Source organism: Micromys minutus (assembly GCF_963924665.1).
Source record: "Micromys minutus genome assembly, chromosome: 21".
NCBI classification, from domain to species: domain Eukaryota; kingdom Metazoa; phylum Chordata; class Mammalia; order Rodentia; family Muridae; genus Micromys; species Micromys minutus.
In genome coordinates, this window is record NC_137956.1 from 40,850,404 (window position 1) to 40,862,639 (window position 12,236).

At 46.9% G+C, this 12,236-nt stretch overlaps 1 protein-coding gene across 1 annotated transcript; it reads right to left on the minus strand.

The window, feature by feature from the left end:
- Window positions 1-7,437: 7,437 nt before the first annotated feature.
- On the minus strand, window positions 7,438-11,383 carry CRIPTO (cripto, EGF-CFC family member; the record flags this gene model as incomplete). The annotated part of the gene is made up of 6 exons (XM_080934690.1): window positions 7,438-7,553; window positions 7,968-8,077; window positions 8,170-8,284; window positions 8,725-8,822; window positions 9,638-9,694; window positions 11,364-11,383. The coding sequence occupies 6 exons, from the start codon at window positions 11,381-11,383 to the stop codon at window positions 7,438-7,440; spliced, it is 516 nt and encodes a 171-aa protein (XP_080790816.1).
- Between the last annotated feature and the right edge of the window lie 853 nt (window positions 11,384-12,236).

Sequence of the window (12,236 nt, forward strand, 5' to 3'; positions counted from 1 at the left end):
CACAGGCAAAGTCAAAACCCCTTAGGCATAAATCGGGCAGAAAGGGGGAAACGCATCTCCTCAGTGGATCTTAGCTGCTTGGCAATGTCCTTGCTTTCTTGGGCAGGGACTCTTGGAGCCTAAACTGACTTTGAACTTGGTATTGTAGCCAAGAACACCCTTGAACTTCTGATGCTCTTTCCTCTACCTCTCGAGTGCTGGGATTATGAGCATGCATCACTAGGTTTTCTGCATGCCAAGACAGGACTCTACCAACAGGGCTACGTCCCCAGTCGTGGTAAAGTTACTTTTGTGACAACTATAGTATTTACAAGAGCCCACAGGGCATCCCTAGCTTCTGCTTGGCTGCCTTGGTTTGGGGGTGTGGTCGGGGGAGCTGACCATAGGGTTCCCCAGAGCTAGGCACACAGGCCTTCCGAGTGATTGACAACAGTCCTTTCTACTGTTCCAGGGGGTGGGTGCCGTTTCCTCTGGGCCCCCAAAATGTTTTACATAGGACTCATCAGCCATTTGTTTCTTTTTTTGTCAGAGAGGGTGTGAAATACATAGGATGGTATCTGTAAAATATGTGACTAGCCAATGGGAGTTTTCACGTAAGCCTAGGGGACAGCATGTTTGGGCTGTGAAATGTCTCCCTCCCACTTACGTTTTGCACACTAATTGTTCTCCTGCTATTTTGAGATTTTGGGGAGGGTGTGACAACTTCAGGGCCTAGCTAGCAGAAATCAGTGTGAGGCGGGGGCACTGCCACAAACTCCGCTATGCCTTACCTGCTATGGTGGACAAAAAATCCTTTCAGTTCATGAGCCAGGGCCAGTGAGATGGCTCAGTGGCTAAAGACACTCGCAACATAATTTGAGGACCCACTGCCTGGGACACACATAGTAGGGGGAGAGACCCCACTTACAAAAGTTATCCTCAGACCTGAGGCATTTATGCTTCCCCACCCTAAAATAAATGAATAATTGGACATATAGACAAGTGTTAAAAAATTATAGGCCCAAATGTGTGGAGAGCTTTTGGGGTCACTTAGCAAGAATCTGCATTGGACCAGGACAGGAAAGTAAGCTCAGGCAGGAATCTGATTTTAGGCCAGAACAAAGAAGTAGGCTTCAGGCAATAATGTGACTTTGGGCCAGGACAGGGACGTGGGCTCAGATATCGATAAGCCTTTAGAAACAGTGGTCACTGGACTTTGTTTATGGCTTTGCTTGTTCCTTGACTGTTTGTGTTCACTGTCCTGCTTGTTCCTTAACCTAGAACTGATTTTATTACTCGCATGTAATTAAAATGGTATAGATTCAGACTAGGAAAAGTTAAACCCGCCTCTTAGCCTCAGAACTAGCTGGGGTCATGGTACAGTATCGTCTGTCTAGTCTAATCGTCTCTTTCCTTTTAATCCTCGCTCCGCCGCTGGAGACCCCGTTGGCTGACTGAGCAGGCTTGGTCACAAAGGCATCTCTTTAGTGATTTGATCAGAGCATCGTGGAGGTAACTTATGTGCTGCATTGTGGAGAGGGCGATGAGTGAGGAGAACAGGCCTCTCAGGCAGAGACCAGCCAGAGCGCGACAGAGAGCGGAGACATCAGGACAGACCTGTACGCACCATTTCCTGTGTACTCGAGACCCCACAACACAGCCATGGGACCTGGGGATTCTGTAAAAAGGTGGCTTAAAGATGACCTTCCTCTGACCGCTGCCTCCAAGTGGTATGGGATGACAGTCATTACATGGTATATGAAAATGTAGGGAATTGGAAGTCCGGGCTCCTGGTCACTTGTCTTGAAGGACCCCACTGAAGCTGAGGAATGACGGCAGTTGCAGAAGCAATGGGGCAGGACTCGTACGACTCTTGTCCTGACCTTTTTCAAGCCCTCTATAAATCTGATTCATATTCGATTACCTTTGGATAAGCAGCCCCTGCCTGGCTACTGGGGTAGACACAGCTAGTAAGCTGACTGGATTACACCAGCCTGTCTTCTGGAGTTTTCCAGGTCATTCCCCGAAGAAAACTGAGAACAGGGAAGATTCTTTGGCAATAGTTTGGGGAAGATTATTTTGGGCAAGAGACTTTGAGGTCTTTCCAGACATTCCAAATGAGGCCAGTTATGTTAGCTCAAGCGTATCTATGGGATCCGAGGGACACAGCTTGCCCATAGAGCAGCCCTGTGACCAGCCTGATGCTGGTGTTTGAGAAAAGGGGGTGGAGCAGAGGGAGAGTGAGGTTGGAGTCTTTAAGTCCAGTAATGTGTTGACAGAGAGCTCTAAAGAAACAGTCATTTATAAGGGACAAAAGGGACCCTTTGGTGTAAGGAGCAACAGTTTGGGGTTTGAGAAATGCCTAGAGAGAGAACTAATTTGGTGTTGTAAGAACATGTCTGAGCTTCAAGAGAATCCTGTATGGCTGTTGCTGTAGCCTAGGGAAGAAGGCTCCAGCTGGTGGGCCATAGCATCAGAGTGAGGACCCCATTGTCCTAATGGGAGAGGGAGCTGGGGTTAGAGTCTTTATTTATATACTATCGGTATTTCTGTGTCCTCACTAGGTATGGCAAGGGAATGGAGAAGTGACAGATGTACTGCTATACACACACAGAAAGGCTGGGCTCAGGTGGGATGTGCGTGCTCTGAAGGAGACAAACCTAATACTTACTGTAACCTGCAACCTCAGAGCTTTACTGCCTGGGAGAAGCAGCTTCCAGAGGCAGGCGGGGGACACAAAATGTGATGCCAACCTAAGCTGGGTTCTTTCTATGACCACGCTTAAGCCTAAAAGACTTGGGCCCGTAAACTAGGGTTTTGAGTTTTGAGGCTGCTGTTTGGCCAAAAAGAATGGCTATGGGGGTTGGGGGACTCTGGGTAAGAGGTAAATAGCTCCTCCCCCACCCCAGAGGAAGAAGTACCAGAAAACGAAGACAGCAAAGGATGAGAAATACCAACCATCAGCAGAATGAAGACTGGTGAGCTTCTGTTGACTTTGGTAAGTCAGGGCCTTTCAAAATTTACAGCTTTCGAACTGAATGTAAGGGGATGAACATTCTCAGACAGACGTCCAGTTCTTTCGGGCAGGCACGGTAGGGTTCCTGAACACACAGGACCTTACAGCTTTTGAGCTACACTCAGGTATTTTTGCAGCTTTGGGATCCGGTCTCTGTATTCACGGTCAGTAGAGCTGTTGGGAAGCCTCTGGTCGCGGACAGATGTTTTCCTCCTCGGTGGGCTTATGGCAGTATTGAACACAGAGAAACTGGCTCTGCTAGACATTCTCCCATCCGGCTACTTAAAAATGGAAGCCTGGGGGGAGGGGGGCTTAGTGGAGGACCTGAGTTCAATCACCACCATTTCTAATGGCATCTGAAGCCCTCTTCTGGTGTGTCTGAAGACAGCTACAGTGTACTCATATACATAAAATAAATAAATCTTTTAAAAAACTTATTTAAAAAAAAAAAAAAGGAAACCTCAGGGGCTTAGCGGTCAAGAGCACCGACTGCTAAGGTCCTGAGCTTCTCTCCCAGTATCCGTCATAGCTGCCTGGAACTCTAGTCCAGGGAATCTGTTTGCTCTGGCCTCCAAGGGTCCCTGCACGCACATGGACACTCCCCCAACATACATATAATTAAAAATAAATCTTTCGGCTAAAGAGATGGCTCAGCAGATAAGGGCAGTTCTTATCTTTTCCGAGAACACAGGTTCAGTTCCCAGCAACCACATGGCAGCTAACGTTACCTGTGACTCCAGCAGTAGGGGATCTGATGCATTATTCTGGCCTCCTTGGGCATGGTATACATTGCAGATATACACACATACAAAATTAAGAGAATGCTGTTGGCACTTGCATTTAATCCCAGAACCTAGGAGGCAGAGGCAGGCGGATCTCTGAGTTTAAGACCTGGTCTACAGAGCAAGTTCCAGGACAGCCAGGGCACCAAATCCCCAAAATAAAAGAGGAAACTAATGTTACCTCTGTTCTGTCCACCTGAGACTTCTTTGCTCAGGGCTTGCCACTGTTTGGCCGGACATCTGCTCTGACTGTCTCCAGGTTTCCCTTTTCCCATGACTCACCCTCTTCCGCAGTTACCTTGGATTCCAGGGAAGATAGGACTGATTGTGACAGGGGAGATCACTAAACCCCATTCCCCAATCAAACCCCCAAGAAACAGCTGGGCCTCCGGAATGAGATCACTCAATGGCATCTCATGATGGGAACAGACCCTGAAGCAGGAGTGAACGAGGATCATCTCATGGGAACCAGTGTGGTGGTAACTTCTCTAGAAGTGTGACATCAGTTGACAGATCGGATCACAGGCCTGACTAGTTTGCCTGTTGTCATCTAAGCAAACCCAACTCTTCTATAAAAACCAGACATTCCTGTTAGCCTCTTGAAGATTAACTTGTGTGTGTGTGCGCGAGTGATTGAACCCCTTTATCTGTCTTTCCCAACATGATCACAAGTAAAAGTTAAAGGGACATGAGAAAGGTCACAAGCCCGACATTTCCCAGCTCTGGTTTGCATCTCTCACTGGCTGAGAGTCAAGAATTCCAACACCGCTGAGCAAGCTGCCCGCAAAGAAATCTCACAAACAAAAACTATGAACCGTGCCCACAGCACTGCGACCAAAGGTGTGCACCACCATGAAGCTTTGTTTCTAAGTCATTTTCATATCTATCTATTTTGTGTGCATGTGTGTGCACTTGTAAAGTGTCCCAATTGTTCTGTACCTTTTTTTTTTTTTTTTTTTTACAAGATCTGTATGTGCCTGTCTGGTGCATGTGCACACTGCGCATGTTTCGTGATTGGCGCTTACTGACATGCTAAGTGAACTAAGGAAGATGTAAAGAGATAAAAGCCGTATGACTTCATTGCTCAGATCACAGGGATCTGAGATCAAACTGAGACCCAGTCATCAGAGGCTGAGGGTGAAGAGTAATGGGAGCAGGAGGGAAAAATACCCTGATACTAACTACAGGGCACGAGATAAGGCACAGTCCTCGTAAACACACAGCAAAGAGTTGCACCAGTGCAAATGGGAGCATTGTTTCTTCTTCCTTTCTAAAAATATTTATTATATTTAAGTTCACTGTTGCTGTCTTCAGACACACCAGAAGAGGGCATCAGATCTTACTACAGATGGTTGGGAGCCACCATGTAGTTGCTGGGATTTGAACTAGGGACCTCTGGGAGAAGTCAGTGCTCTTCACCACTGAGCCATCTCTCCAGGCCAGGAGCATTGTTTTTAAAGTTCTTATTTACCTATATGCACATAAGCATTTTTTGCATGTAAGTGCACTGCATGTGTGCCTGGTGCCTCTGGGGGTCAGGAGTTGGCACCTGGTCCCCTGGAATGGGAGTTATTGGAGTTGTCATGTGGATGCCAGGATCTGAAACTTAGGTCCCCTGTAAGAACAGCAAGTACTAATCCAGCCCCAAGATTTGTTAGTTTTTGTGATTATGTGTGTATGTGTCTGAGACCACAAGACTGTGAATCCCTTCCAATGGAGTGATAGGTGGCTGTGAGCCAAGTCAGTGAAGGTTTAACCATGGAGGCATCTTTTCAACCTCACCCCAGTCCCCTGCCCCAGCACCCAACACAGTCCCACTAAGTGTATCTCAAGCTGGATCCTGCCACAGAATCTCCCTAGGTGATTCTCCCATCTGCTGAGATCATAGGTCTGAGTGAGAATACCCGGCTTTTGGTGCTTCTTTGGGGCTCTGAGAATATAGCTCGGCAGACAGATGTTTGCACAGTACACACAAAGGCCTGCATTTGGTCTTCTGCACTGCATAAACAGACTGGTGAGCCTTCTGCTCAGGGAAGATCCCAAATTCAAGGCCAGCCTGGGCTGCATTCAAAGTGAGACCATGTTTCAAAACAATAAGAAAAAGGGGGCTGGTGAGATGGCTTAGTGGTTTAGAGCACTGATTGCTCTTCCAAAGGTCCTGAGTTCAAATCCCAGTAACCACATGGTGGCTCACAACCATCTGTAATGGGATCTGATGCCCTCTCCTGGTGTGTCTGAAGACAGCTACAGTGTACTTACATATAATAAATAAATAAAATTATTTAAAAAAATAAGAAAAACCAATTTGAATATCTACCAGATTCTTGGTGTTCATCTGACTTGTGTGATACAGTTACCATGTTCCTTATGAAAACACATTAAATATGTTCTCATCATAACAATTTGAATGTTTTAGACATAGAAGGGGAAGAAAAGGCCACCCACAACATTTAACTTATCACCTAGAAATAGACACTACTCACATTTTGATCAACAGAGTTGCCATTTTTACTGTGCACATTCATGAACAATATATCACAAAAACCGACTTGACAGTATGTGCTTTTATAATCTGGCTAACCGCTGCTACAATAACACTTTCCTTCCCCCACAACAGTTGATACAATTGTACAGCTTGGAGAAAGCCTTCCTAGTTTTGCAGGAGATGTTTGGATTTCCTGCAAGAGGATTTTGCCATCCAGTCTTTGCTCAGTACATAGCTCAGGCTAGCCATGACCTCTTAATAGTCCTCCTGCCTCAGTCTCCCGAGTGCTGCCTTTATTAATGTGCACCACCATGCTTGGCAGAAGGACTTAGCTTTTAAATCCTCTTCTCGGTACCCATGGAAGAATCCGCCAATCAATCAATCAATCAATCAATCAATCCACTGTTTCCCCAGTCTTAGTCGCTTCCTCCCAACTGCTGCTCCCTCTGCAGACCCTCGGTATTCTACAACTCCCTTGTAGGATGCTTTCTCCTTTTTCAGGCGGGGGTTCACTATGTAGACCAGGCTGGCCTTGAGATCCTCCTACCCCACTCAGGAAGCTGAAAGATCCCAAATTCAAGGCCAACCTGAGCTACATTCAAATGAGACCATGTTTCAAAAAAAAAAAAGGGGGGGGGGCTGGAGAGATGGCTCAGGTTAAGAGCACTGACTGCTCTCCCAGAGGTCCTGAGTTCAAATCCTAGCAACCACATGGTGGCTCACAACCATCTGTAATGGGATCTGATGCCCTCTTCTGGTGTGTCTGAGGACAGCGACAGTGTACTCAAATATATAAAATAAATAAATCTTTAAAAAAAATCTCCAGAACTGTTTAAAAGTATTAGGAAGGAAAGTCAGAGAGTGACTTTTATCCAGAAACACAGGATGTGGCAGACAGCACATTTTTAGAGTAGTTTTCAGGCTAGGGATGTAACCCAGAGTTACAGCACTTGGCTGGCAGGTGTGCGTGCGCGCGCGCGCGCGCGCGCACACACACACACACACACACACACACACACACACACACCATGGCTTTTATAGGCAGCACATGGATAAAGGGGCCGTGCAGAGGTAAGGCCTAGCTAGTGTGTTGAGGGGCAACATTAGGCATTCACTAGGAGCACTAAAGATGAAAGACACCTTCGTATGACACTGGCCTGGAATTCACCCATCACCTATGCTTTCATTTCTAGAAAAAGGCAGACGGCAGCTAGCATAAAAGTGGTTGGTACAGATGGTGTTTGCCGCGCAGTCCTGGATGCTTTGAGGTCCTGGTCCATCACATGACCATCTGAAAGGTGGAGATGCTCAGTCATTAAAAGAATTCCCTCCAACTGTTGACCCTGCTGTCTTCACTGCCTAAACTCATGCCTGCCTACAAGATCCAGAAGTCTGCTGGGGGCCTGACTATAAGGACAGTACACTTACCTACAAGATCAGAAGTAGCCACAAGCCTCATCATCCAATGCCCATCTACAGACTCCGTCCCCCGGGTTTCTAGCTAAGGGAGCATTTCCAAACGACCGAGTATCTAAGAGCGCACCCAACACTGATTCTAGGCTGTGTGCCCCTGGAGCTCTTATGAGGTCTGGCTGGTAGGTTCTACCAGGCCATGAAGTGCCTCTGGCAGAACAGGAGGTAGAACGGAGTCCCCTGGGCATCTGAAGGAGCTCACAGGATTAAAGGAAGAGGGACAGTTGCTTACCACAGCCCGGCAGAAAGGTCTGAGACAAACAGTGGAGCTGGCCATACCAGCACCGGCACAGGGAACACTTCCTGGGCAGCCAGGTGCCATGGAAGACGGACCCACAGTGCCTGAGAGAGAAGAGACAACACGGTCAGGAAATTCCCTTCCCCCCTCCCTCCCTCCCCACCACCCAGTCCTGTTCCCTTCCACCGCCGCTTACTCTCTGCGCTTATCGTGTTCACAGTTTCGCCCATGGAAGGAAGGAGGACAGGCACAGAAGGATCCCAGGATGCAGGTCCCTCCATTGAGACAGCAAGTTTTATTAAGTGTCTTACCTGAAATGTAAGAGAGGTCACGGGGCAGGTGGAGGACTGAAAAGCCCATAAGCAAAGGTTTATCTAGCGGTCTGGCATCCACTCCCCAGAGTACTCTGAGGGGCCTGTAGCACTCGACTCTACCTTTCAGGGAGAAAGCTTTTGTGTTTGGACCAGGTTGGTTAGCCAGTCTGATGGTCAAATGGTTACCAGGTCCCAGCATGAAGTGGCATCAGGAGAGAAACTGGATTATCGGGGATGTTTCACACACACACACACACACACACACACACGCACGCACACTCACTCACTCACATACATCTTTTCACCTTTATATGTTAAGCTAGTACAACCCATCCAGCTGCTAGCTCACACATCATGGGGTAATCGCTAAAGGGTCCCTTCAGCGATTAAAGAGGTGTGTCAAGAGCCATGACAGAGGATTAAGGCAAAAGTCTTACTGCTCTGTATCCCCACGGAAGGCACGAACTGCAAAGACCGAGCGCGGACTGCAGGTTCTTTCTGGTCCCAAATGCTGTTATCTCTGAAGGTGAGGTCTCTCGGAGACGGACTAGCCACCTCACGGCGGCTCATTCCTGCATTACAAATGCCACATGAAATATTATTGGTGCTCGTAAAAAAAACACCTCCCCAAACCACCCACCAACAAGTGCGGTGACAGTCACTTATCTATGACCTCAGCCTGGAGGAGGAGGAAGAGGAGGAGGAAGGATCCAGTTAGAGGCAAGACCGAGCGGCCCTGTCCCAAAACACTAAGGGCTGAGGATAGAGCCCAATGCAGTGTCCTAAGTAAACTAAGGTTTAATCCCAATTCCGAGAAGGTGGGGGGTAATCTGGAAGTACATCAATAGGTACCAAGCCTGGGTTAAATCCAGTCCCACAAGAACAACATTGGCAACAAAAGCTGGTGGTCAAAAACAAACAAACAAACAAACAAACAAACAAACCAACCCTCAGATCTGGTAGTGAACTTGGGAGGTAGAGGCAGGAGAATCAGGAGTTCAAGATCAACCCTAGGCAGCCTAGGGTACAAGGTCTTTACCACAATACAAAAGTGCACTCATGCACATGTGTGTGTGTGTGTGTGTATACAAAGCTCACTGGATATTGTAGAACTGGGATGAGAGGAGGCAGGAAGAGCAGAGGTCCCATGACATCCAATTTCAAAAACCTGAACCCCAACCATACAGTGGTGGCACAGGCATTTAATCCTAGAGCTCCGGATTGGGAGTAGAAGGCTAGCCTGGTCTACAGCGTGAGTTCCAAGGCAACCAGCGTTACACAGAGAAACCTTGTCTTGAAGACCCGCCCCAGGAATAAATAAACAAAAGAACCCTGAACTCCAAACAAAACTCACCAGCAACCAGTCCGAATTCAAACGCATTGGAAATGGCCACAAGTAAAACCACACTAGGAGAAGGAAATCAGACATCAGTTAGCAAAACAAAGCAGGAGCGTGGAGGCTTCAGCTCGAAGGCACAGCTATGAAGGTGAGCTTGAAAGGCACCTTCATAAAGTCTTACTGCTCTGTATCTTTAACAGGATCTGATGCTACAGAGTACTCATAAACATTAAATAAATCTTTTTAAAAAGAAGATTATTTTATGTATGAGTACACTGTAACTGTCTTCAGACACACCAGAAAAGGGCATTGAATTCTATTACAGATGGTTGTGCGCCACCATGTGGTTGCTGGGAATTGAATTCAGGACCTTTGGACGTGCAGTCAGTGCTCTTAACCACTGAGCCATCTCTCCAGTCCTAAATAATTATTAAAATAGAAATAATAATAGTAATAATGCGACATGTGGGGCTGGAGAGATGGCTCAGCGGTTAAGAGCACTGATTGCTCTTCCAGAGGTCCTAAGTTCAATTCCCAGCAACATGGTGGTTTATACCCATTTAAAATGAGATCTGTCTCTGGTGCCCTCTTCTGGGGTTCAGACATACATGCAGGCAGAACACTGTATACATAATAAATAAATAAAATTAGATTTATACTTTCTTTTGTTCTGTGGCTACCAAGAAGTTCACATAACCTCCCTCGTCCATGTTCACTTAAGGCAATGAGTCCATGTTCCCAAGCCATGGCCTTCCCTACATGGCTCAGAATAAACATCTACTCTTCAGAACAAGCGCTGTGTTTTGAATTAACTATTTAAAACAAGTCCCCAACATCCAATATTTTGTCATGTATATTCCTTAGACACCACCCTTACACATATACAATTTTAAACAGTTATAAAATTAAATAGCTAAAAAAATTCTGTTTTGCACAAGCTGCACGTTTCCCCTCAGCGCTTTGCATATATAAATTTTTAGATGGCTGTGTTGATGGGGCTGGAGTGGGTTTGCCGACCACGTGCAAGCGCTGGCTCGATGCCCAGGACAGGGAAAAACCTGTTCTGTCATTTGAAATGACTCCAAGTTCAGTTTGTCATTCTTAATGCTTTTTTTAAAAGCATTAAATTTGTCTCTACTATGAACTTTTAGAGACAGTCTTAATTCGGCTGTAATATTAATATTATTTATGCAAGAGAAGGAATGGGGTGGGATGAACCCAGAAGGTGCTTCACAACCAGAGCTGGATGCCTAGGAGTCAAAAAGAGTGCGATTCCACACTGGTCATCGTTTAATCTCCACTCACGAGTGTGCGCACCCAAGCACGTGCGCTCGCACACACACCCACACACACTGACCATTAAAAATTGGTATTTTAAAAAGTCGATGGCAGGGCTGGAGAGATGGCTCAGAGGTTAAGAGCACTGACTGCTCTTCCAGGGGTCCTGAGTTCAGTTCCCCGCAACCAAATGGTGGCTCACAACCATCTGTAATGAGATCCGATGCCCCCTTCTAGTGTGTCTGAAGACAGCGTCAGTGTTCTAATATATAATAAAGACCTTTTAAAAAAGAACAAGTCGATGGAAAAGTTGTATGTGTTATCTGTCCGCACCATTCCAGGTTCTTCAGTTAAAGCAGCGATGTCGCCCGCAACGTTTTAAGGTTCAAGCAAGATAGAATCAGAGAGGTGAACGTTTTTCGGACGGCTATCGCCAGCAATGAAAAAGTTAGTTCTTACCTGGATGAGAAATAGCCCATCTTCCACGGCTTGGAAAAATGTTGGAGGGAAATACAGGAAAGACAGTATTAGCAAATGGCTTTAGTTCACAAAATGAAAATAGCAGATTAAAAAGAAAGATATCCCGGATGAGAAAGGCGCCCGTCCGGGTGAGTCTGGGGGTAGTTAACAGCCAGCCAAGTTCTCCATGCAGGCCAGTGGGGGATGAGGCCTCTTCTTCTTATAAAGGTTTGCGATAGAGAAAGGGCCTCTGAGGGATCGTCTTCCCTTCCCTGGAATCTGGAGGTGATGGGCAGGACCCTCAGGTGGGCGGGGAGACGGGAGCCCCACACCCTTTACTAGGCCCTGAAATTGCAAGGTGAACTGGTTAACTCGTGCTGCCTGGTTATATGCAAATTTTCATTTCTTTTGAAAAAGGGCATTGTAGAGAGAGTCTAGTTTTTCTACCAAGGTGTTCAAACTCGAAAGTAATCAGTTGGGAAAGTCTAAACACCCAGTGTAAATAAACAAGTATTAGTTACTTCTTTGTCAAAATGTGTTTTGTTTGTTTTTCCGAGACCAAGTTCCTCTCGCTAGGCCAGGCTGGCCTCGAACCCAAAAGATCTGCCTGGCCCTGCTTCCTGGATTCTGGGATTAGCATGCTTCCACCACCGCCAGGGTAACGGCCAAATGTTAACGCATTTGCGTTCATCATTTCGCGGGAACTCCCGGGTGCAGAAAGCTGCGAAAGCTTGGGTACCTAGGGAAGATGCGCCAACGGCTGCCGAAGACTTGTTTGGGTGTGGAGCAAGGTCAAGGTCGGGGCGGGGGTGGGGTGAATCTGGATTTGCAAGCTCAGGCCCGAGTGAGCCAGCTGGTGGGCGCTGGGGCGAG